This window comes from Canis lupus, chromosome 11 (genome assembly GCF_003254725.2).
Source record: "Canis lupus dingo isolate Sandy chromosome 11, ASM325472v2, whole genome shotgun sequence".
NCBI classification, from domain to species: Eukaryota; Metazoa; Chordata; class Mammalia; order Carnivora; family Canidae; genus Canis; species Canis lupus.
Window position 1 is genome coordinate 66,580,863 of NC_064253.1, and position 24,342 is coordinate 66,605,204.

Consider the following 24,342-nt stretch of genomic DNA (forward strand, 5'->3'; position numbering starts at 1 on the left):
TGAAGTGTATAATTAAGATGGAACAGACTAAACCTAAACCCTTGGTGATTAAAGAGGCCTACTTTTAATTAAAATTTAAAACCAGGTGGATATATACCACAATATATCCAGTGGCCACCTTTGGATGATGGATTTATGGACAGTTTTTCTTTCTTCTTTATACCTTTATTTTTTGGGGAAAAATTTTATATTAAACATGTACTGCTTTCATGATAAAACTAGTAAAATCATTTTTATTAGAGGAAATATACATAAGATAACTTTTTTCTCATGTGAATACTCTTTAAACCAACTGCTTTTTAAACTTCAGATATTCCTAAATTTATGCAAAGCATATTTAAGGATATGTGAATTCACTGAAGTGATATGCAGTCATGACTGAGTTCCTGAACTGTGCAAGGAGTAATTTTTACTTTTGAAAATGATTTAATATCCAATAAAATTTTACTTAAGACTCAGACATTGAAAGCAATGAAAGAACATATGTAGGCTGATGAAATAATGCCTGTTTAGTAGTATTCTGTGCTATGTACTAATGGAGTCACCATAGAATAAACTCAGAAGGAAAGCCATATGTGTACAGCTGTGACTTCATGATCGAAAACTAGAAAATGTAAATATCACTTCAGTAATGAATACCTGTATCTTCTACAGCTGCCTTAAGCTCAGCAAAGTGAGAACTAAAAAATAAGGTTCTTTTGGGAAATTGTATATGATGTTTAATATATGAAAGTCTGAAGGCAGCAGCTCACTCTATAGTTAATGTATTATACTAGCTGAAGATATTTCAGACCCATCAGAAGGTCCTCTTGATTCAGTGTCTCTGGCAGTATAATAGTAAAAAAAAAAAAAAAAAAAAAAATAGAGGAGAAATCTCTGCAGTCTCTAATAAGCCGTATATCACTGAGTACTGTCAGATTCTGTAGAAAATTCCACAACATGATTTATTACATTAATTACAGTCATGTGGCTTTCATGCTGCTAAGCCTGAAAATGCAGCCACATTCTACAGTTGATTTAAGAATATATTTTGGCCAAGACAAAAGAGCTCCTTATTGTGATTAATATAGTACAATATTTATTCTCTTGTTCTGCTCTTCTTTCGCCTTTGGAATGCTTAATTTCTTTCCTGTGACATGAAATTAAGTTTGAGATTTGAGAAGTTTCATCTGTTTTTTATTCACTTCTGTCATCTGGTCTCCCCCCCCCCCCCATTTTTTTGTGCCATCTTAGTTGTCCTTCAATGCCTCTGTATGTGAAGCCTGTTTAACTCCCTTCTGAGCAGATGTGACTAGCCTACAGCTGTCCCTAGCTAGTTGTGCTGACCCCAGGGCTTCTTAGGTTACATGTGGGATGCTACAGCTCTTTTTGAAGGGAAAGAGCAATTGAGGAGAAACCCTCATTTTCTTAATGCAAAGAAGCAAAATTCTTCGAGAACTCCATGATTTTACCCTTGTTAGTACTGTATTGAATTCATAGTCACATAATGTCTCTTACTTGGTGACACAGTCACCTCGTCACATCACAGTATTCTAGGTAATGTCGAATGGAAGGTCTCCTAAGATGGCAATTCTGGTTGCTTACATATGTTAGTGACTGGATATGTTCAGCTATGTGCAAATGCCTAACACTGGTGGCCTTTACAGATGTAACTTGGAAGAATAAGCAAATATTTGATACAAATGAAAGCATCAATAGAGGAGAAATTCAAGTGATGTAAGATTTAGTGGGTTGGAACATATTTCTAAGAAATGATTTTTTTTTAAAGAGTTGAACTAGATAATTTTTACGTGCCCAACACTGACCTAGCTGCTTTTTCTTTCTTATTCAATTTTTATACAACTCTTAAGAGATAGGTATTACAACTGTTTTACAATTGAAAAAAACCAAGGCTTAAGTTTAAAAAACTTACCCAGATTCACATTGCTGGTTAAGCAGTAGAGCTGGGATTTGAACCCAACCTTTCTTCTTTCCTCCCTTTCTTCCTCTCCCCTCTCTTCTCCTCTCCTTCCTTCCTTCCTTCCAGAGAGAGAGAGAGAGAGCATGCAAGTAGGGAGAGGGAGAGAGAGAGAATCTCAGATTCCCCACTGAGTGTGGAGCCCAATGTGGGGCTCAATCTCATGACCCTGAGATCATGACCTGACCTGAAATCAAATTGGATGCTCAACTGACTGAGCCACCTACGCACCCCATTTTTCTACATATTTATTAAGGAGAAATTTTTCCAGAGGCTCTGGACTCAGATTAACTGAGAGAAATGACCAGATGTTTATTTTTTTATTTTTTAAAGATTTTATTTATTTATTAATGAGAGGCAGAGAGAGAGAGAGAGAGCGCGCACACGGCAGAGGCCCAGGCAGAGGGACAAGCAGGCTCCCTTCAGGGAGCCGGATGCGGGACTCGATCCCGGGTCTTCAGGATCAGGCGCTGGGCTGAAGGTGGCGCTAAACTGCTGAGCCAGCCCGGCTGCCCGCCCAGATGATTATTTAAGTGATTCCTGCTTCAGTGAAAAATACTATCAAAAATCTTACTGGACTGAGGAGTCTGACTGGCTTAGTTGGTAGAGCATGTGATTCTTGATCTTGGGATCATGAGTTCAAGCCCCATGTTGGGTGTAGAGATTACTTAAATAAATAAATCTTTTTTTAAAAAATTTTTTAAAATTTATTTATGATAGTCACACAAAGAGAGAGAGAAAGAGAGGCAGAGACATAGGCAGAGGGAGAAGCAGGCTCCATGCACCGGGAGCCCGACGTGGGATTCAATCCCGGGTCTCCAGGATCGCGCCCTGGGCCAAAGGCAGGCGCCAAACCGCTGCGCCACTCAGGGATCCCCTAAATAAATAAATCTTTTAGAAAAAAGTCAAACTGGACTGACTGGTACTGTTCTAAATTTTCATGCTTCTGAATATGTAAGAAATGTGTTTTACTCTCACTATTGAAAAAGATAAACAGCATTAGACTAATTTGCTGATCATATAGCTATAATAACATACAAATCTGGCTTCAATTAATGATGTTAACAATCCTACAAAATAGCCTGTGTTTTAAAATTCTAGGAGAAAGCATAAAAATATGCAAGGAGGGGCACCTGGATGTCTCAGTCAGTTGAGTGTTGGACTCTTAATTTTGGCTCAGGTCATGACCTTAAAATCCTGGAATCGAGCCCTGTGTTGGGCTTTGTGCTTAGCACAGAGCCTGCCTGTCCCTCTCCCTCTGCTCCTCCCCCTGCTCACATTCTCTCTCCCTTTCAAATATGTGGATAAATAAAGTCTTTTAAAAAAAATGTGCGGGTCGCCTGGGTGGCTCAGCGGTTGAGCATCTGCCTTTGGCTCGGGGCATGATCCTGGGGTCCTGGGATCGAGTCCTGCATCGGGCTCCCTGCATGGAGCCTGCTTCTCCCTCTGTCTGTGTCTCTGCCTCTCTCTCTGTGTCTCTCATGAATAAATAAATAAAATCTTAAAAAAATAAATAAAAAAAAATTTAAATGTGCAAAGAATTGGATGTTTAAAGGAGAAAAAGACACTAACTTTTATACATTTATGGTGGTTCCAAGGTTATCTCAATTTATTTTCCACTTTTTAATAATCTCTCCCTTTTTTTAAAAAAGATTTTATTTATTCACGAGAGACACACACAGAGAGGGGCGGAGGGCAGAGGCAGAGACACAGGCAGAGGGAGCAGCAGGCTCCAGGCAGGGAGCCCGATGCGGAACTTGATCCTGGGACTCCAGGATCACGCCCTGGGCTGAAGGCAGGTGCTCAACCGCTGAGCCACCCAGGCGTCCCTATTTTCCACTTTTTAAAAAGATTTTATTTTTAAGTACTGTCTGCACCCAGTGTGGTGCTCTGACTCACAACCCCAAGACCAAGAGTTGCTGCTGCACCAACTGTGCCACTTAGGCACCCCTATTTTTCACTTTTATTTATTTGTTTGTTTATTTAAACATTTATTTATTTATTTGAGAGAGTGAGCATATGAGTGCTCAAGTGCAGAGAGGGGAGGAGAGAGAGAATCTTCAAGCAGACTCCCCATGAAGTGTGGAACTGCACATGGGGCTCCATCCCATGACCCACGAGATCATGACCTGTGCCAAAACCAAGAGTCCGAAGTTCAACTAAGCCAGGCGCCCCTCATTTCCACTTTTAAAGTAAATATAGCTCACTTTACTTATTTCCAATAAATAAATTGTAGGAGTTAGGAGCTGTTGCTGTTTTCAGAAATGAAACATGAATGTTGGCAAAGTGATTTTTTGTGACCCCGGTGACAAATAAAATTGGTCTATTTCCTAAGATTACCAACCAGAACATTTTTTTTTAAATACCAAGATTATTTTCCTTGAACATCTGAAAGAGTCCTAAGAAAATTTAATTTCTTTCAAAGGAATACATTTATGGAAGAAGTAAGTACCTAATAGAAAACATCATCATGTCAGTGTAATCTTTTTTTAAAGTGAAGTTTAGGACTGGAGGCGGGAGAAGGAGCTATCACTTGATTTTATGGACATACTAATTCTAATATGGACTTCTGTTAAAGTATTGTTTGTTTTTTCCTTATCTTGACAGTAAGATAAAAATACTGTCTTGCTGCAGTTTGTGTGATAGGGTTTTTTTTTTTTTTTTGGGGGTTTTTTGTTTGTTTTTTATTAACTCTATGCCCAACATGGGGCTTGAACTCATAACCCTGAGATCCAGAAATAAAAAGTCATATGCTCTCCCTACTGAGCCCTGTTGTGTGATATGTCCTTTTATCCCATGGAATTAGCCCTGGGAAAAGCTTCTAGTGACCTTATTAGTCATTTCATAATCACCCTGCCCCAACTACAACAGACTCTCTGAAGAGGCTTAATGAAGGAAAGGTGACTATGAGATTCTGATTGTGAGCCCCCAATTTAATTTTATGCCATTGACTTTGTTTTTAAATGCAATAGTATGATTGGTCTGAAGCGACTGTGTAATTACACACAGTGTTATCTCAGTAACTTTCCTTTTAGCTTTGGTGTTATTTTAGTCAACAAATGTTTTATTGAATGCTACTACTTCTTAAGTGCTTTTCCAGACTCTGTGCTTAGAGTAGCAAAAATCCTGCTCTTACAGAACTCACAGCTCACAGGGGACAGACAGATGCTAAACAAGGTATCAAATAAATACACAGTATGTCAGATGGTGACAGGTATACAGAAGAATATAACAGCATAAGGAGAATAAAGAATGTCAGAAGTAGAGAAATGTGTTGTTGATTTGTTTTTAAAAAGCTGTTTCTTCAGATGTTTGGCATTCGAAAGTTCTTTGCACTCAGCATATTCAGTTTCCTCTCCTGGTATATATATTTATAATTACTGTATAAAACGCTCCATGTGGCTCTCCCACTGTTCTGGCTTTATTCCCTACTCCAACCCTTCTCCCACCTCCAGACCAGGATCAGTGTTTTACAGTCCTTATGACCAGAAGCCAGACTCCCTTCCATCTCATTCCCCTTACACATGCAGTATCTTCCTAGAATGCTCTATCTTCCTGTTCTTCTTTACAAAATGGTATCTGTTCTCCCATGGAACAGAGCTCCAACATACCTCAAACTCTGTTCGACTCCTTTCTCTCTTGTTTCTGAATTCCTATAGGACTTAGAGGTCATGCCACAAACACAGTGCCTAATTGCATAGTGCCATGTATAGTCATTTTAATTAATTTTATGTGTGTTAGTCATCTCTTCTAGCTATGATGTAATCTACATAATCATCAGGGACTTGCCTTTGACTACACCCCACAGGACTTCTTGAAATGCTAGGGGGCAGGGTAGGTACTCACAAATGTAGATTAAATATTCATCCCAACTGCAGTGTCATAGGTATAAATCTACTCACCAGATTTCTTTTTACTTTTTTATATTTCAAACTTAAAAATACATTGTTATTTAATAAATTTGTGGACTTACATTTACTGGTTTATAAAAAGAATTTGGATGTCATTTCTCTATCAAATAAAAAGACAAAATACTCAAAAATAATAAGTTAAATATCAGGAAAGGTGTCTTATTGCTTCAGATGTATTGCTTTAATAAAATCACAAAAGGAATGTGATAGCTAAGCTTATTTTTTGTTAAATTGAGTGCTACAGCAATAGAGGGAAATGGATCTGAATTTAAACCGAACATAAATCTCTTCAAATTAAATGAGAACACAAGATACTGCACTAATTATGTGTTTTTCCATGCCATCTCCTAACAAGGGAGGAAATAATTGGATTAATGGGGCATGGAGTCTATGTAAATAAGTACAGAAAAGCTGTGTGTGTAAAAATTTTACTCAGGCTTTTGGTAAGAGTTCCTGTGCCAATGCTGAGGCTCTTCCTAGGGTCCCATTCCAGGTCACAGAACTCTTGGAAGACAGTAACCTAAAATTTCCCATCTCTTGGCTACATTTATAGAAGACCCATTTCACTGTACTAGGTTTTATGATATGGCTTCTCCTTTTAAGAGTAAGTTTAAGTGATAAGTGTTACAGCTCTTGGGTATGCTATAATAAGTGACTGTTCATTCCAAGAACCAAGGACACTCATACCTCTACCCGAAGAGTCTTCCCCCACCCTACTTATAACCACAACTATCCTAGTGATGCATACTAGTGACAACAAGGACCTCCTAAAATAGTAGTCCAGCAGCGAATTGGGTATGGGTACAAGGGAGCTAATATAAATTAAAGGTCCAGAGGAAAGACAGACATTTTAAAAATGCATTTTTGAAAGCCACACATGTCCAGTAGTTCTCCCTTTCCTATCATCCTCAAGTCAGAGCTTGAGATGTTCAGTCATTAGAAATGTATGTGTAGGATCTGCAGATTTAAAATTCTTTGGGGCACCTAGCTAGCTCAGTCAGCGGAGCGTGTGACTCTTGATCTCAGGGTTGTGAGTTCAAAGATCTCAGGGTTGTGAGATTATTTAAAAATAAAATCTTTGGGGGCACCTGGGTGGCTCGGTCAGTTAATTGTCTGCGTTTCGCTCAGTGCTGGGATGGAGCCCTGCATCAGGCTCCCTGTTCAGTGGCAAGCCTGCTTTTCCCTCTCCTCCCCACTCCTGCCCTCTCTCACTATCTCTATCTCTCTCAAATAGATCTTTTTAAAAAATGAAATCTTTAAATAAATAAAATTATTTTAACAGTTCATATGTTTATTCAGTCAGTCTTCATACTTTGATTAGGTAGCTTTGGAATGCTGGAACATATGCTGGATACTCAGGATTCATAGATTTGATGAACACATGAAAAATAATGTAATGAATGGGGTATGGACACTATAAGGATAGAAGGGCTGTTGCTTAAAAATTTTACTAATACTGGGTTACCTGGCTGGCTCAGTTGGTGGGTAGGTTCAAGCCCCATGTTGGGTGTGGAGAATACTTAAAAATAAATCCTTAAAAAAAAAAAAAGATTTTTACTGAAACTGTCTCTGAGCATTGCTTTCTACTCAAGGAGGTCACAACTTAACAGAGATGTGGCATGGAATGAAATAAATAGGGCAGGATAATGGAAGCATAATCCATTTATCATCTGGTGTCTCTTGGTCCTTTAAGATCTCAGTAAAAGTAGCTCATATCTATTAACTCAATCTTACAATTTTTACAAACTCTAATACCTTTCCTACTTTTTGGGGGGTTGGGAGAGGGAGAAAAGTGAGGTGTAGTGGTCTCTTTTGTTTTCTCTGTCTTCTTCCACAGAGGTAGATTTTTTTTTTTAAGATTTTATTTATTTATTCATGAGAGAGACAGAAAGAGAGAGGCAGAGACATAGGCAGAGGGAGAAGCAGGTTCCCTGCAGGGAGCCCGATGTGGGACTCGATCCCAGGACCCCAGGATCATGACCTGAGCCAAAGGCAGATGCTCAACCACTGAGCCGCTCAGGTGACCCTACCAGAGTAGTTTATACATCATTTCACTATCTGGGAATGTTTTGCACCAGGTCATTCAGATGTGAACTTAGCTCTATTTATACAAGCAAAGTTTATTGAAAATTTCTTAGCATGGAAAGAGATAGGTTTACAAACTTATAGATAGATTTATATCTTTTTTTTCTTCTTTTTTTTAAATTTATTTTTATTGGTGTTCAATTTACTAACATACAGAATAACCCCCAGTGCCCGTCACCCATTCACTCCCACCCCCCGCCCTCCTCCCCTTCTACCACCCCTAGTTCCTTTCCCAGAGTTCGCAGTCTTTACGTTCTGTCTCCCTTTCTGATATTTCCTACACATTTCTTCTCCCTTCCCTTATATTCCCTTTCACTATTATTTATATCTTAAAAGAGCAATGTGAACCTGACCATGTAGTCTTCTGACCAACTAGTTTTCTTAGGATAAAACACAAAGTTATTAATCAGGCCGGCAAGGCCTGGTGTGATCACTGCAGGGGATGGGCTTTCAGACCCTCCTTGTACCACTCTCCCTTTTGATGGCTCCAGGCACACTGATACTCTTTCAGTTTCTCAAACTTAGTTGCCATTATAGGAACCTCTCATGTGCTGTTGCCTCTGTTCTTCCTCCTTCTACAGTTTATGTGATTGACTTCTCATTTTCAGGTCTCAACTAAAAGGTCTTCTTAGAGACTCCTTCCTAGAACATCCATCTTTAAGTTGGTCATTTATTTTTTTTTTCACAATACTCTGTTTTCTTCATAGTATTTATGTCAGTTTGTCCAAGATGTGCATATTTGTGTTGTCTGTTTTCACTCACTCTGTGGTAGATTCCACAAAAGCAAGGACCGTTTCTATTATACTCACTTATACTCACTGTTTCCTTATAGTGTAGAATCAGCCTACTTAATTCCTAATAGGTGTCATTCACTCATTAAGTGTGCTTGAATGATGAGGTGGCTCTACAGGGATTGATGGATTAGCTGTAGAAGGAACGGGTCACCAGTGTCAAGGGTGGTGCTCAGGTTTCAAGCTTGGGCAAATAGGTGGTGGAGGCCCCAACTAGGTGGAAGAGCAGATTTGTGGGAACAGAGCCAAAGGTAACATTTTAGGTCTGGACACATAATGATTAGGCTATTAGGTGTGTTAAGTTCATGGGAGCCATAGGGACAGGATTCTGATACCTGCATTTCTAATTGTTAAATACCTGATCTGTTAGACAGAAATAATTTGTTGGCTGCTACCTTGTCTTCTCCATTCAGTTTTCTAGGTCTTTGGGATTTTATCCACATTATAGTTTTTTAAAATCTGTTATTTAATCACAACTGCCTATATGTAAAAAGACCGTTTTGCTCATCTCAATTCATATGTTTTTTTTTCCATCAATAACAGTGACTCATTAAGTGTGCTGAATGATATATACACTTCTCTTAAGAAAACTGAAAGTGATCTTTATAGAATATCTTTTGTTTGTGTTGAAAACACTTACCATTAGCATTAGATAAACAATAGAACTACTTAGAATCCAGGTGATATTTCTTACTGTATACATTCAGTCAAAATTTAATGAAATTGGGCTGTTGAGTTTGATGAATGACACAATCTTGAGCAACGCAACCCTTGTTCACCAAGTAGACATCATGTGATAAGAACACGTTCAAAGAACATTAACGGGATCCCTGATTAGGGACTAAAAGTTGTAGCCATCTCTTCACATGTGAAGAACTGGATCTGAATTCTGGCTTCTCTTTAAAATCACTTCAAAATAAGAAAGAGAAACAGAAACAAACATTCTCTTAAACTAGCAGTCTTCTGCTAGAACTACAGTGTGTGAAGAAAGTGCCAGATGCAGTGATCAGTTGGGAATTTGGATGTGACACCAGGAGACCTGTGACCGTAGGTCACAGATGGAGGTGTGAGCACTCAGTTCTCCACTGAGGATGGTATGTGCTAACCATCACTTCTGAAGACCTGGAGCAGGGGCGCCTGGGTTGGTCCTGAGAGCTTCTCCCTCTGGGCCCGGTTTCACACCAGAGAATAACAGAGGAAGCAGGACTGAGGCAAGAAACACACACACACACACACACACACACACACACACACACACACACACTTTCCATCTTTGTGGGAGGTGGTCTGCCCGTGTGATAAACTGCTGGAAATATGCTGGAGTTTATGGCTTGAAAGGGCATGCTGTACCAGAAAAAAAGATGGGTGCACAGTGATCAACTGAGATACAGTCTAGTAACCTCACTACCCTTCACAAATAAAGAAATAATCATTTAGATATCCAGGTCTCTGCCCAAAAAACAACCAAGAGACTACGCTGACCATTGACCTTCCTACACCAGCATTGGATTCTAGAAGATAATTGAGCAATGCCACTATTGTCTAGGATGTGTAGGAGGAGTGGGGAGTATGAATGGAGAATCTTATACCTAGGCAAACTGTTGTTCAGTTATAAAAACAGTATAAAGCTTAAAGACATGCTCAAAAATTCAAGACCTCAGGTAAACATAGTTTTTATAAATACTTTCTGGATAAACTATTGGAGGACAAGCTTTAGCTGAGAGGAGACTGGCAAAACACTGGTGGGTAAGCATTGATTTCATCTATTTAACTGCAAGACTGAGACCAAAATGTGGAAATTATCATTAAAAAATATTATAAATTATCTGATAACTATAGTAAATATCATAAACCACAACAATGTGAAAATGTATATTTTTTATTTTTATTTTAAAATTTTATTTATTCATGAGAGACAGAGGCAGAGACATAAGCAGAGGTAGAAACAGGCTTCCTGCAGGGCCTGATGCAGAACTCGATCCCAGGACCCTAGGATCACAAACTGAGCCAAAGACAGACGCTCAACCACTGAGCCATCCAGGTGCCCTGAAATGTGTAATTGGGAGGGCACGGGAGAGAGAAATGTGGGAAACAGTATAAACCAGGATTCAAAAAATATTACTTAAAGCTAACATTTTGAGTAATAGGGCATTCAGATACTGAAGATATAAAGGAGTACTAGGAGAACTAAATCAAACAGTAAAATAAAATATAACAATGATAAGGACCAATAAAATGAGGAAATTAAAAATGGTTAGTTGGAGGAAGAACTGTAAGTGTATGGTATATTAATTTTGACATTGCTTATAGTGAGGTATCAATATATGTTGCATAAAAATAGATATGCAGTTATCAAAATAATGATAACCACTAGAAAAATTAGCAAGAGAACATAAACTGAAAAAGGTTTTTTACTCCTAAAGGGAGATTATGAGAATAGATGGTCCCTTTTCAGCCTCTGGCTGTTGTTATCCTGCTTGTGGCTGAAGCCAACACAAGAAAGAGGGTTCAGCCAAGAGAAAGAGGAGCTGAGGAAGAGTCTGGATACAACAGTAAAAACAGGGAGCCTGACATACATTATGATGACAAGAACTAAGATTAAATGAAACAAATAGAAATGAAAAAGTTGTTGAGAGAAAGTATCCTAAAAGTTCTCGCCATGAGGAGAAATTTTTTTTAATAAATTAATTTTTTATTGGTGTTCAATTTGCCAACTTACAGAATAACACCCAGTGCTCATCCCATCAAGTGCCCCCCTCAGTGCCCGTCACCCATTGACCCCCACCCCCCGCCCTCCTCCCCTTCCACCACCCCTAGTTCATTTCCCAGAGTTAGGAGTCTTCATGTTCTGTCTCCCTTTCTGATATTTCCCACTCATTTCTTCTCCCTTCCCTTATATTCCCTTTCACTATTATTTATATTCCCCAAATGAATGAGAACATATAATGTTTGTCCTTCTCCGACTGACTTACTTCACTCAGCATAATACCCTCCAGTTCCATCCACGTTGAAGCAAATGGTGGGTATTTGTCGTTTCTAATGGCTGAGGAATATTCCATTGTATACATAGACCACAGCTTCTTTATCCATTCATCTTTCGATGGACACCGAGGCTCCTTCCACAGTTTGGCTATTGTGGACATTGCTGCTAGAAACATCGGGGTGCAGGTGTCCTGCTGTTTCACTGCATCTGTATCTTTGGGGTAAATACCCAGCAGTGCAATTGCTGGGTCCTAGGGCAGGTCTAGTTTTAACTCTTTGAGGAACCTCCACACAGTTTTCCAGAGTGGCTGCACCAGTTCACATTCCCACCAACAGTGCAGGAGGGTTCCCTTTTCTCTGCATCCCCTCCAACATTTGTGGTTTCCTGCCTTGTTAATTTTCCCCATTCTCACTGGTGTGAGGTGGTATCTCATTGTGGTTTTGATTTGTATTTCCCTGATGGCAAATGATGCAGAGCATTTTCTCATGTGCGTGTTGGCCATGTCTATGTCTTCCTCTGTGAAATTTCTGTTCATGTCTTTTGCCCATTTCATGATTGGATTGTTTGTTTCTTTGGTGTTGGGTTTAATAAGTTCTTTATAGATCTTGGATACTAGCCCTTTATCTGATATGTCATTTGCAAATATCTTCTCCCATTCTGTAGGTTGTCTTTTAGTTTTGTTGACTGTATCCTTTGCTGTGCAAAAGCTTCTTATCTTGATGAAGTCCCAATAGTTCATTTTTGCTTTTGTTTCTTTTGGTTTCGAGGATGTATCTTGCAAGAAGTTACTGTGGCCGAGTTCAAAAAGGGTGTTGCCTGTGTTCTCCTCTAGGATTTTGATGGAATCCTGTCTCACATTTAGATCTTTATCCATTTTGAGTTTATCTTTGTGTATGGTGAAAGAGAGTGGTCTAGTTTCATTCTTCTGCATGTGGATGAGAAATTTTTTTTTCTTTTCTTTTTACTGTATCTATATGAGATGATGGATTTTAACTAAACCTATTGTGGTAATCATTTTACAATATTTGTAATTCAAACCATATGCTGTAATGTATAAACTTACACAGTGATATGTGTTGATTATTTCTCAATAAAACTGGGGAAAAGTCTATACATTAATGTGTAGTATGCAAAGTAACACAGCTATTGTTAAAACAAAGAAATGAGATAAACTCCACGTTGACTCTAAAAATGGATCACAAACCAAAACCCAATGATATCCCATTCAGATGTTACTGTCATCAAAGAATACCTGCATTTCTGAAAACCATTTTGAAAATGGTACACTAAAAAATGACACAGCTTTGGGACAGAACACTCAAAGACTATGCAACTTTGTAATCAGATCACTACCAGACAAAATAATTCTAATAAAAATACTTAAATAGTTTAAAAGACATGATAGACTGCTAATAAATAATGACACACTACTGCAATATAGGAATTTAGTGTAAAAAAATAACTTAAAGGTCAAGTGTGAATAATGAGCCACAATCACCAGTATTATTAATAACAGGATGACCATCTAGAAAAATATCAAGTTGGTTGCCTACCTTTTTACACCAAAATGAAAGTTTAATGAAATACAATGAAAATGGTAAATGAAATAAAAAGTGTTTTAGAAGAAAACGTAAGAATTGTTTTATGGTTTCATAGTTGGAAAAACATCTCTAAGTCTATCACAAAATATAAAAAACATTTAGTAGAGAGATAAATTCAATCCCATAATAATACATTATATATAGGAAGGTGTGATTAAACAGTTACTCTTATACCTTATCATGAAAGTATAAATTAATACTATATATATATACATATATATGGGGTAGTATATAATATATATATATAGGGTAGTACCAATTTAGCAATGTCACTTTGGAAATTAATTATGTGTATATACATGCCCATATATGGGAAATGTCACATATATAAGGATACTCACTGCAGCAGTTTGGAATAGTAAAAGGATGGAAATAATGCAAATGTCTGTCAGAGAATTAGGGGATTAGATAAATGTATTATGGTATATCCATATACATACTTTACATTAGATTGGGGCAACTATGCATGTGATGATATGGAGCTACATTGTAATACATTGTAATGGTAAAAAACAGTGCAGAATAGAATGTATAGTATATTTATTCCACCCCCCTTTTTGACAAAAAGTAATTGCATGTATATAGGAAAATCTAAAAAACTATACCAAATAAATTGGTAATATTGGTTGTCATGCAGAGGGAAATGTGGGAACAAGGAGATGGGCTGGAAGGGTGACTTACTTTCACTCTATACCCATTTGTAACTTTTAGATACTGTACTAGATGCTGTATTGCCTGTTGAAAGTTTATTATTAAAATCAAATGGATCATGGTCCATATTGAAAAAAAATAATCATAATTTTTATCTAAGGACATACAGGTGGATGTTCTAGTGGATGGCAGATGGAAATGTGAAAAATAAAGCTGTAAAGCTCTTGGAAGAAATAGATCTTCCATTACTTTGGAATAAGCAAGATTTCTTAAGCAAGATGCAAAAAGCATGAACCATAAAGGAAAAAAAATGTTATTTGGGCTATATTAGGATTAAGAGCTTAATCCTAATCCCAATTCATTAAAAACACCATTAGGAAAGTGAAAAGGCAAGCCACAGACTGGAAGAAGATATTTGCAATATGTATATCTGATAAAGATTCAAACAGAATATGTTAAAACCTGCAAACAGTAAGAAAAGGACAGACCATCCAACAGAAAAAATGACTTGAACAGGTACTTCACAGAGAGAATATTCAAATGGCCATATAAAGAGGTATTTGACTTCTTTAGTTATCAGGGAAGTGAAAATTAAAACTACAGTTTTAATGGTGCAGTACCATCCCACACCCAGCAGAATGGCTAAAATAAAAAAGACTACTTAGTGTTGCCGAAGATACGGAGCAACCTGAACTCTCACACACTCCTGTTTGTGAAAGTAAATTGGTGTAAGCATTTTGGAAAATTATTTGTCAGTATCTGTTAAAGCTACTGGAACCTATGATTTCCTCTGGTCTAGTAGTTCCACTTCTAAGTAAACACCCAACATGATCATTTCATAGAATGTTCATAACAATTTCGTTGGAAATAGCTCAAAACTGAAAACTACCCAAATGCCTGATAGAATGGAAACATAAATTGTGTTATAGTCACACAATGGAATATTACACAGCAATAAAGGTAAATTATCTACAACTACAAAACAATGGATGAAACTTACAAATATTATGTTGAAATAAAGAAGCCAGGCACAAAAGAGTTCATCCTCTTAGATTCCATTCAGATTAGTTTATAATAATAGACCAGACAATTGTATTATGTTTCATTAGGATAGCTGTGGGAGGGAATAAATGGAAGGAGGAGACATGAGAAAGACTCCGGGGACTAGTGGTATTCTTTTTCTTGATCTGGATACTGGATTCAATTTGTCAAAACTAATTGCATGCATTTGATGACTAGTCTACTTTCTTGTATGTATGTTATATCTAATAAAAAGTTTTTAAAAGGAAGTGGATCAGAAGTTTTTCTAAAATTAGAGATAAAAACAAGATAAATGTAACAGTTTTATATTTTATTATCAATCTTCCCTGGTCATATTTGGTTGTGTAATTAGCTGAAAAACTATTACTTGCCTTTAAAACCATTTACTTCCTCTTATTCATGCAAAATGAATGAGGGCTTCTCTACTCTTCTACCTCCTCTTGTGGCACATTCCAGGCTCTCAGCAAAGGCTTTTTTAGTTTTATTTTTCTATGGATGTAATGGCTCTTCACTAAGATTGAGGTGATGTAGAAAATGGAGAAAGACTTGAAACAAAACTGGGCTGAAGATGTTGAAGCAGTGCTAATGTGTTGGTCAGCAGTAAGCGTGTTAGCAGGCGGTTAAAAAATGTGAATGGAGGAGATGTAGAAGTGAAATAGCTGACTGCCTCACCCAGAACATTTGCAGATGAATGACTCCAGACCCTTCCATAGTCGTCTTCCTCATCAGTTCCTCTGAACAGTATACAGACTAAGGCTGCTTAACTAAGTTCAATAGACTTAAACTTTTTTATTCATATATCCTTCAAAAGAACTTTGAAAAAAAAGTACCACTCACTGATATTTAAATGGGCACTAAAAGGTTTTCAACAGTTTATTTTTGTAATAAGGAGGTAGAAAATATTGAATATTTTATAAAGTGAAAATGGAGGATTGACTGTAAGTAGAATTAATATTTTACGTATTTGGTGATAGTTATCAAACATCTTACGAACAAAAAGCATGCGGAGTCTGAAAGAACTGAATAGTTTTAAGCCTCTATCTTGAACATCTTGATAGTCCTGCAGAATATTCTATTTCTAGTGAAAAGAACCAACGTCACTAACCTGTAGTCCCCTCAGAAGTCCAAAATTCACCCCAATACCCATCTCTTTCTGATGGCAAATTTCACCCATATCAGAATATATATAAAAACAAAGGACAAGACATGCTATGGATTTAATCATCAATTTATAATTTTGTTTGCCTCTGCAGTCTTCTACACCCCAGAATATGTGCCATAGTAGCTTTGAGATGGCAGTATGTGCAAACTCAGTTTTCATCTCAGACAATAAGTTTATAAAAGATTCTATATGAAACTTGAGAAACTAGAATTTTTTCCCCCTGAAGTTGTCTATGAATATTTATTTCTTAGAAAATCTTTGAAGTTTGAAGTCCACTGTGATAGATATTTATTTAAACAGCCAAAATGAACAGAATATGCTGGCTTCATTAGCTTTACATGTAAACAACCAAGGAAGTCAATACGGTAAAAGGTTTTTACACACAAAGTATGCCTTCCATCTCTTTGATGGAAAGATACATAACTTTATTGTACATATAAAAACTATTTTAACTGGAAGAAAATGGTGTAGTCAAAAGTTAAATCTAATGAGGCATAAATATACTTTTGTATATTGAATTTTAGAAATATGATCTTTCAAAAATGTGCTTATAAAAATACCTAATTAGTGAATTTTAGTTCATTTCATTTTATAAAGTTATGAGGATTTTGGCAGTTTTACATTAGAGCTGTCATTTAAAAATAATAACATTCTTATTCATAAATGTGTATAGTAATATAATCAGGATAAACAAAAGATTTTACCTTATACTATAGAATCAGAAATTACATTTTTATGTTGTTTTAAATTAAGCTTGATACTTGCCTCTCAACAATCAGCCCAGCTTTCTATTGTGTACTTTCATTTTTAGAACTTCTCTTTTTGAGTTATACCCATATCCTGACATAACAGTAGTGAATTTCAACAAAATATTTTTATTGTTAAAAGAGTTCAAATTTAAATTACTGAAAGGAAACCATTTAAATGATATCATTAACTTAATTAAAAAAAAAACAACAGTAAAAATAGAGTTCCCTTGGGCATAAGCACTGGAACTTAGTTTCTTAAGGAAGTGTTTCTCAAACCTCATCCTGAGCGTGGATGGATTCCTGCTACTGAGGAATCTGATACTGATCAGGCATCCTGAGTAATTCAGAAGTAGACTAAAGTGTGAGAACTGCTACTCTAGAGCAACATCCCTTAATTGTGGGTGATCCATAATGGAAAGAGACAGCTCTAGTCCTTGGTGGAAGACTGTAAATAATAAATTATCAAAATAAAATTATTTTTCCTAGAGATAGACCCCTCTCTTTAAATCTGGATTTATAGTAGCCTGATTCAAGTTTCCCTGTCCTATCTTTATGGCTATGAAGTTTTATCCTCATTACTTTACAAAATACCAAATATTTTATCACTTATTACAAACTGCCCTGCAATTACATACAGAATATTGTAAACTGTATTTACCTAAATTGCCATAGAGTGTTGAATTAACTATTACAAATGATCTGTTTAGTAACTTTATTTAAAATATAGATCTCTGGTGATGTGCTAGATAACAAGTTTGAATATTTTAGTTCAATACAGTGGAACCAGTAAAACCTCTGGTTTCACAAATGAAGCGATTCAGAATGAGTGTGTCAGCTTTAGTGGGGCCCTTGCACACTGCAGTAGGGTGAATAGTACATTTCTGTCTCACATTCTTCCTAAAACAAAGGCTGGCTCTGATCTCTCTTCCCACAAACCTTCATGCACAAAACTTGTGTGTCAGTGACACTGAGAAGCTCATTTTGATTGTAACGGGCCACACTCTTGTCTAGTACATCATTTGCGAAACTGAAGTTCACTATTAGAATGCAGCAGGTATGTAAATAGCATTTATGAGTGGTCTCTATGAAATGGATCCCTTCTTTCCCTTTTCATGATAAGAGGAAACTTTATTTCAGAGTAGAAAGTGCATTGTCTGAACTCATCAACACCCTCTCTATCCCTCCCCTCCCCAATTTGTTGCAGACCAGGATGAAAGAGCAGCTGAGCTCAGCAGGGAGCAGAATGAGAAAACCATCCGGAGCACGCAGACCGCGCTCCGCAATTTCCGGGAGTTCCTCATCTCCAAGTATCCTTCTGAAACCAGAGAGATTTATGTCATCCCTTGCAAGGAGTTGGATGCCTACCTGGCCTCTTTCTTTGTGGATGCCAGGCAGAAGGATGGGTCCGAATATGAACCCAACAGCCTGGCCAATTACCAGTGCGGACTTGAACGGTACCTAAAAGAACACAGATACGGCTACAGTATCACCAGGGATAAGGAATTCAAGCGTTCCCAAGAGGCCCTGAAGCAGAAACAGATCGAACTCCGCTGCAAAGGAAAAGGAAATAAGCCACACAAGTCCATGAAGCTCACCTTCGCTGATGAGCTCATCCTGCGGAAAAGAGGACTCTTAAGCCGCTATAATCCCGAGGGTCTTCTCAACCTCGTCTGGCTCAACAACACAAAAGCTTTCGGGCACTGCACAGGCTTCCACGGATCTACCTTGAAGTGGGGTGATATCCGGCTCCGGGTAACTGAGACAGGGCTGGAGTACTTAGAGTGGATGGGCCAAGACACCGGTGACCTCAATGCCAAAACCAAGCGAGGGGGGACGGACTCTCGTGTGTATGCCACCCAGCACGCCCCCCAGACCTGCCCCGTCCAGGACTACAAGGAGTACGCCCAGCGGCGGCCTCCTGCCATGCGCTACGAGGATGCGCCGTTCTACCTGTCCATCAAGCCAGTCGTGAACTTGGCAGCTCTGCACTGGTACAACTGCCAAGCCCTCGGCAAGAACAAGCTGGCCAAGATGGTGAAGACCATGTGTGAGAAGGGCAACATCCCCGGCAGGAAAACCAACTTCAGTGTGTATCAGAGCTGCAGCACCTTGTCCGAGGCCCAGAGCAACCAGCTGGTGCTTATCTGTAACAACCTGAGCCAGCAGGCCGCCCAGTCAGTGGCCGGCCACTCCAACAGTGGCAATTTCATCGTCTCTGCCTCCTATGACTCCTCCTCAGACACTGCTTGACCAGGTGGCTTGAGCAAGACCCCAGTCTGGTTACTGTGTCCAGAGAAACTGTGATTATACACTGCTTCTCGTTCCCTTTCCTCTGCCCTCAGTATTAACTTTATAAAAATATAAATATATAATATATTTTTTTTTTACAAATAAGCCAATGGAGATAGTTTAGTATCGCTAACATAGTATTTATAGGCTTAACACAAATGTACTTGTGGGTGATTAGATGTAATTGCTGTTACATACAGACTACAAAACCACAGTGGTTCTCAGGCAACACAAAGTAGAGAAGGAATTCCGTTTTTTAAAGAACTGTCAGAAAAGTAACTGAAAGTCATCCTAGACACTTGTGTCCTCAACTCCCGCTTTCCGTCCCACCCCACCTCTCATTTTTAGTCTAGTTAATAAATGGCTTTATTTTTTTAATTTTTAAAAGTTTATATTAATCAGGAGGAGACAATATTAACTCTACTGCTTACACAGAATTGCATTCAGTCAGATCCAGAATATGAAAGTGTTGATATAAGCTCAGCAAATTATTTACATACGTTTTTTTAGCTGAATTAGAATTTTAGCTCCTGTGCCTCATTTTTTGTAATGTCTGAAAATCTAGATGTTTAGCTAACATCTTTTCTTTTGGGGGCAATAAAGGTGCAATTCTTTTTGGAAGATAATACAATTTTTAAGTAATATGCAAAGTCCAATATTGTGGCAAAAGAGACTGTTAATGGCTCATTTTTACTGTTGTGCTTGAACCTGGATAGAATATTTTTTTTGTTCCCTAAGAAATCAGTTAAAATGAAGTGTGATTTTCAGATTTACAAAACTACCAAAGCTTTGAAAATGTTCCCAAGCATTAGATTGTATATCAGACATAAGGAGAGAGTAGAGAGTGGGAGAGTCTTATTAAAAATCCAGAAGCTCTACTCAAGACAACAAAAGAGTCCTACTCTTCAAAGCCCAAATCCCCTGAATTATTTATTTATAAGCATTAAACTTCGGTCTCTTTTCCCTAGGAGATTACTTGACTCTGTAGTTGAGATCAAAAGAATATTGACACTCATTTTGGGTAACAACATTTTGTTACCAGATTTAGCTGAATTCAAAGCATTCTTGAAAATGTGCAGAGTTTCTTTTACAGTAAATATAAATTTATCTACGATACCCTGCAATTATAATAATAATAATTTTGGTTAAGCAACTCTTTGTGGTGGTTTTTCCAAGGTCTTTATTTTCAAGTCTTGAAGCCTGTGGTGTATTTTTAGTTAAGATCCTTCGATAACAACACAAATTTAGACATTAAGATGACAATAAAGTTGAGCTAGGTTCCTATCCTGTAGAATCATTGACACATTAAAAATTGCAAATCTTAATTGCTTTATTGGATTCTATTGGGAAGTATTTGTTCTTCAAGGCAACCTGATGATTCACATTAGCTGGGAGGGTAGGTGATATTTTGTGTATTAATTTATTGTATGATCAGGACAAACTTCATTTTTTGTTTTTCAAACTTCATTTTGATTTGCTTTGCTTAACTCATCACATTAGCTGAGCTTTCCATGGCTAGGCAGCTTTTCCCAACACTAAGTCATAAAGACCCGTTCTTCTAAACTGTGACCTTTCCTTTGGCTCAGGAATAGAAAGTCTGCCATGGACTTTGTGTGGTGGAATCTACTTTGTACTTCAGGACTTTTCCTCCATGGGGAGGCATCCAGAAACAAGACAAAAGGGTGGAAGATATCTTGCTTTATTTTTTTGTATTAATAATGATGATAGCCACCATTTTCTGAGCTAGTGTGTGTGCCAGCACTGTGCCAAGTGACTTATTACATGCACCATTTATGTAATAGTTACTAACTGTATGAAAATTAGTAAATTCAGATAAGCATAAGGAAAATGAAATATATACTCCTAATTCTGCTGGCCGAAATAGCCACTGTTACTATTTTGGTAAATATTTCTTCAGACATTTCAATACATACATATTTATTTCTCTCTATATTATCTTTAATCCTTTCCATCCTCGAAGAGATTAGTTATCTCCATTTTATGTTGAGATCAAGGCAAATCAGTTGGATTATAGCTAAGGAAATGGTACTGTCATCTGACTGCGGAGTCTTTTTCTATTTATCTTCCTTGTTTCCAACTCCTAGTCTGTTTCCAGTGATTTGAGCCAGGATGGGGACACAGTGTCTTCCCATCTCTCCTGTCTGATTAAAAGGAATGCTGAGTGATCATTCATGATGGCACACTGTGTGCCCTAGTGCCCCCTCTTCTGTTCATTTTGAACGACAGGGCCTCTTTCTCCACACTCTCTTTACAAAACTCTCCTTATTCTATACTTGGTTTGTAAGTGCATAGGACAGCCTACTGTAAAAGAATTCTTTTTTAAAAAATAAGGTTGTTTTTAATGGGTTACCTCTCATGTTTAAAAAAAAGGTTTTCTGTGAAACACTTAAAGTGCGATTGTGCATTTAATTTTTGCATTGACATACTTTTTAAAATTCTTAATATGTTTTTGACAGCAAAGTAAGATTGTCATGAGGAAGAAGGGCAGTCAGCATGTACCAAGAAAGCTGAACTAGGAGATTTTGCATCCCTGTTGTGTTTGTTGAGATACTACTAAAATGAGTCTCTCTCTGATTTCATCCTATTGCATCTTCATTCAGAAGAACACAGTTAAATTGAGAATGTGAATTACTTTTTATTTATTTATATTTTGCTTTGATAACACAGACCAAATAGGAACATTGTAAGCTAGATTTAGAAAACTTTTCTGAAGAACAACTTGGTAAAAGTTTAGCTGAATTGTAGTATCTCTTTGGATTAATGAAATTACGAAAAATTATCTGCAACTACCTCTAAATTTTGTGTTTTTATATAAACAATACTGAAGATATGCTACTGCCAGATGCCATTTTTATTATTTGTTATTTTAACTTAAAAAAATTAGGTTCATACTGTGGCAGTGGTACATGCCAAAATATCACGTATGTATTTTAGTGAAAATTCACAGTCTGGCAGGTTTTTACTACAACTAAATATGCTGCCTTTCCAGGCAATCGTGTGGTTCATACAAAAAACAATAAAACCGTATTTGCAAAGTTTACACTTTTAGGTCAGTGTAACGTTATGCAAGAAAGAGACAGCGCCCTCAGTTTCTCTGGAAGGCAGTACAAAACTGTCTACAACAAAAATGTCAAACCCATCTGTCAGCATTTGAAAGACATAGCTGCAAAATTCAATTTTTCTTCTGAGTGACTGGCTGTTGAAAGCCATGGATGGTAGCAGTTTTTCTTTAAAAAACCCATAACATCTGAAAAGGTTAGAAATATTCAGGATGTTTATCCAACAGAGCTTATTCTTAAAACTCTATATCTTATCATGGTTAGTAGGGGTAGTCTAAATATGATTTGTAATACACCGGCTACTTAACATATTTGGTTTTTTATAGATTATTTTCCCTGTGTTAAATTTATGTTAATTCACTTTTCCCTATGTTAAATTACTTCCTGATGCACAAAAGAATAGTCTGAAAATTACCTAGTGTAGATGAAGTCTCTTTGGTTTTCCAGTTAGGTCATTGTTAGCTGAAACTTCCATCACATTAATTTGTCTAAGTCATATGGTTTAGCTTTTAGATGTCATGAAATCAAATGACTTCACTGAGATGAGAATTTATAGTGATATCAACAAATATTTGACCACCTATTGTCTAGACACTGGGATACAAATATGTATAAAATAGTCCCTACCCTCAAAGAATTTATAAAAGATGCTGTAATAAAAGTTTCATTTCATTTCAAAAACATCTGCCAATACCATTTTGCATCTTTTCCCAAACTTTGTACTCACGCAGTTTGTCTATTCAGCCATTGAGTATGTTGATTTGCTGTGGAATATGTAATGCTGCTTTGAGTATTTTGAGGAGAATCTTCCTTTGGGCCTGTTTTAAAATCAGTATGAAGGCAAAGCCATTCCTACACCATCCATTGTGTTCACATAGGTGCACACATGTATAAGAAGGTGTAGACTGTCATCAATGACTGTCATTTACTGAATACTTACAATGTGTTGGAGTACTAAGTACTTCTGTGAGTTGTTTCACTTAACTCTCACAGTAATCCTGAGGGTAAGTATGACTGTTTCTCCTTTATAGATGAGGAAATCCAGGGTCAGAAGGGTTGCCCATATCACAGCTAATATATAAGAGCATCAGGATCTGAAACCAGATCCAGATACTATGAAGTATCGTCCTTTTCTGCTGTAGCTGCTTGTTCAAAGTAATTTGCTCTGCTTTTTTCAGATTCTCTGAAGTGATAAATTATAAATGAAATCCCTGGTGTAATAAAATCATCAATATTCATTAACTCCAAATTGAGAGCAGTGCCATCACCTGGCATATTTGTTTCTCTGGCCAAAATATAGCTGTAGTACTAACATCTATCAGTAAAAACTCTACTATGTGATAAAGTAAATACATTTCTAAGACTAAAGGAGGAGTCCAGGGGAGTGTATGATCATTTATTGCAGGAAGCTAATTTTTAAAAGGTTCCTTTATGAAAAAATGTTATAAATACTAAAGAATTAACAAGTTATCTATCAATTAGTTTAATAGATTTTTTTTCTCAAATAGAATTACCTTTATATCAGATGTTGGCATATTACCATATATAGGTACAGATAGTTGCTTATTAAGAAACACACCATTGGCAAAGACCCCCTCAACTGTGTTTTGTTTTTCCCTTAATGCCTGGTATTCAACATTGCTTCTCCTCCCCACTTGGATCTGGCTGTGATGAAATGGATGTATAGCTTTTCATGAGGCAAAGTTATGAAGATAGGGTGATTTTAAGAGATCCTTGCCAGTAGACTATAACTGGGACACAGAAATACACTGCATATATCATCATGGTATATTTCTACTGATATAAAAACGGATGATACTGGCAAATGGGAAAAGTGATGATATTGGCAAACTGCCAACAACTCTAATTTCACTTCTAATTAGAGAAAAGAAAAATAATTAAAATTTCTCATGCTTCATCCTATTTGTAAATTGATCGATTGGGCCTGCCAGAGTTGAGGGGAACACCTGATTTGGTATTAAAGATTGCATTATTTTTTAAAAGACAGCATTTTAATACATTTAAATTGAGTTGTTATATAA

General features: G+C 37.1%; 1 protein-coding gene across 3 annotated transcripts in view; it reads left to right on the plus strand.

Moving 5' to 3' along the window:
- The window catches only part of KIAA1958 (KIAA1958 ortholog), a 161,332-nt gene that overhangs the window by 97,558 nt on the left and 39,432 nt on the right, over window positions 1-24,342 (plus strand). Inside the window, exon 3 of one of the 3 annotated variants that reach the window (XM_049091915.1) lies at window positions 18,136-18,219. The exons of the other annotated variants lie outside the window; for them this stretch is intronic. Coding sequence (XP_048947872.1) covers window positions 18,136-18,219 — 84 coding nt within the window. The remainder of the gene's footprint in view (window positions 1-18,135; window positions 18,220-24,342) is intronic. 3 annotated transcript variants of the gene reach the window in all.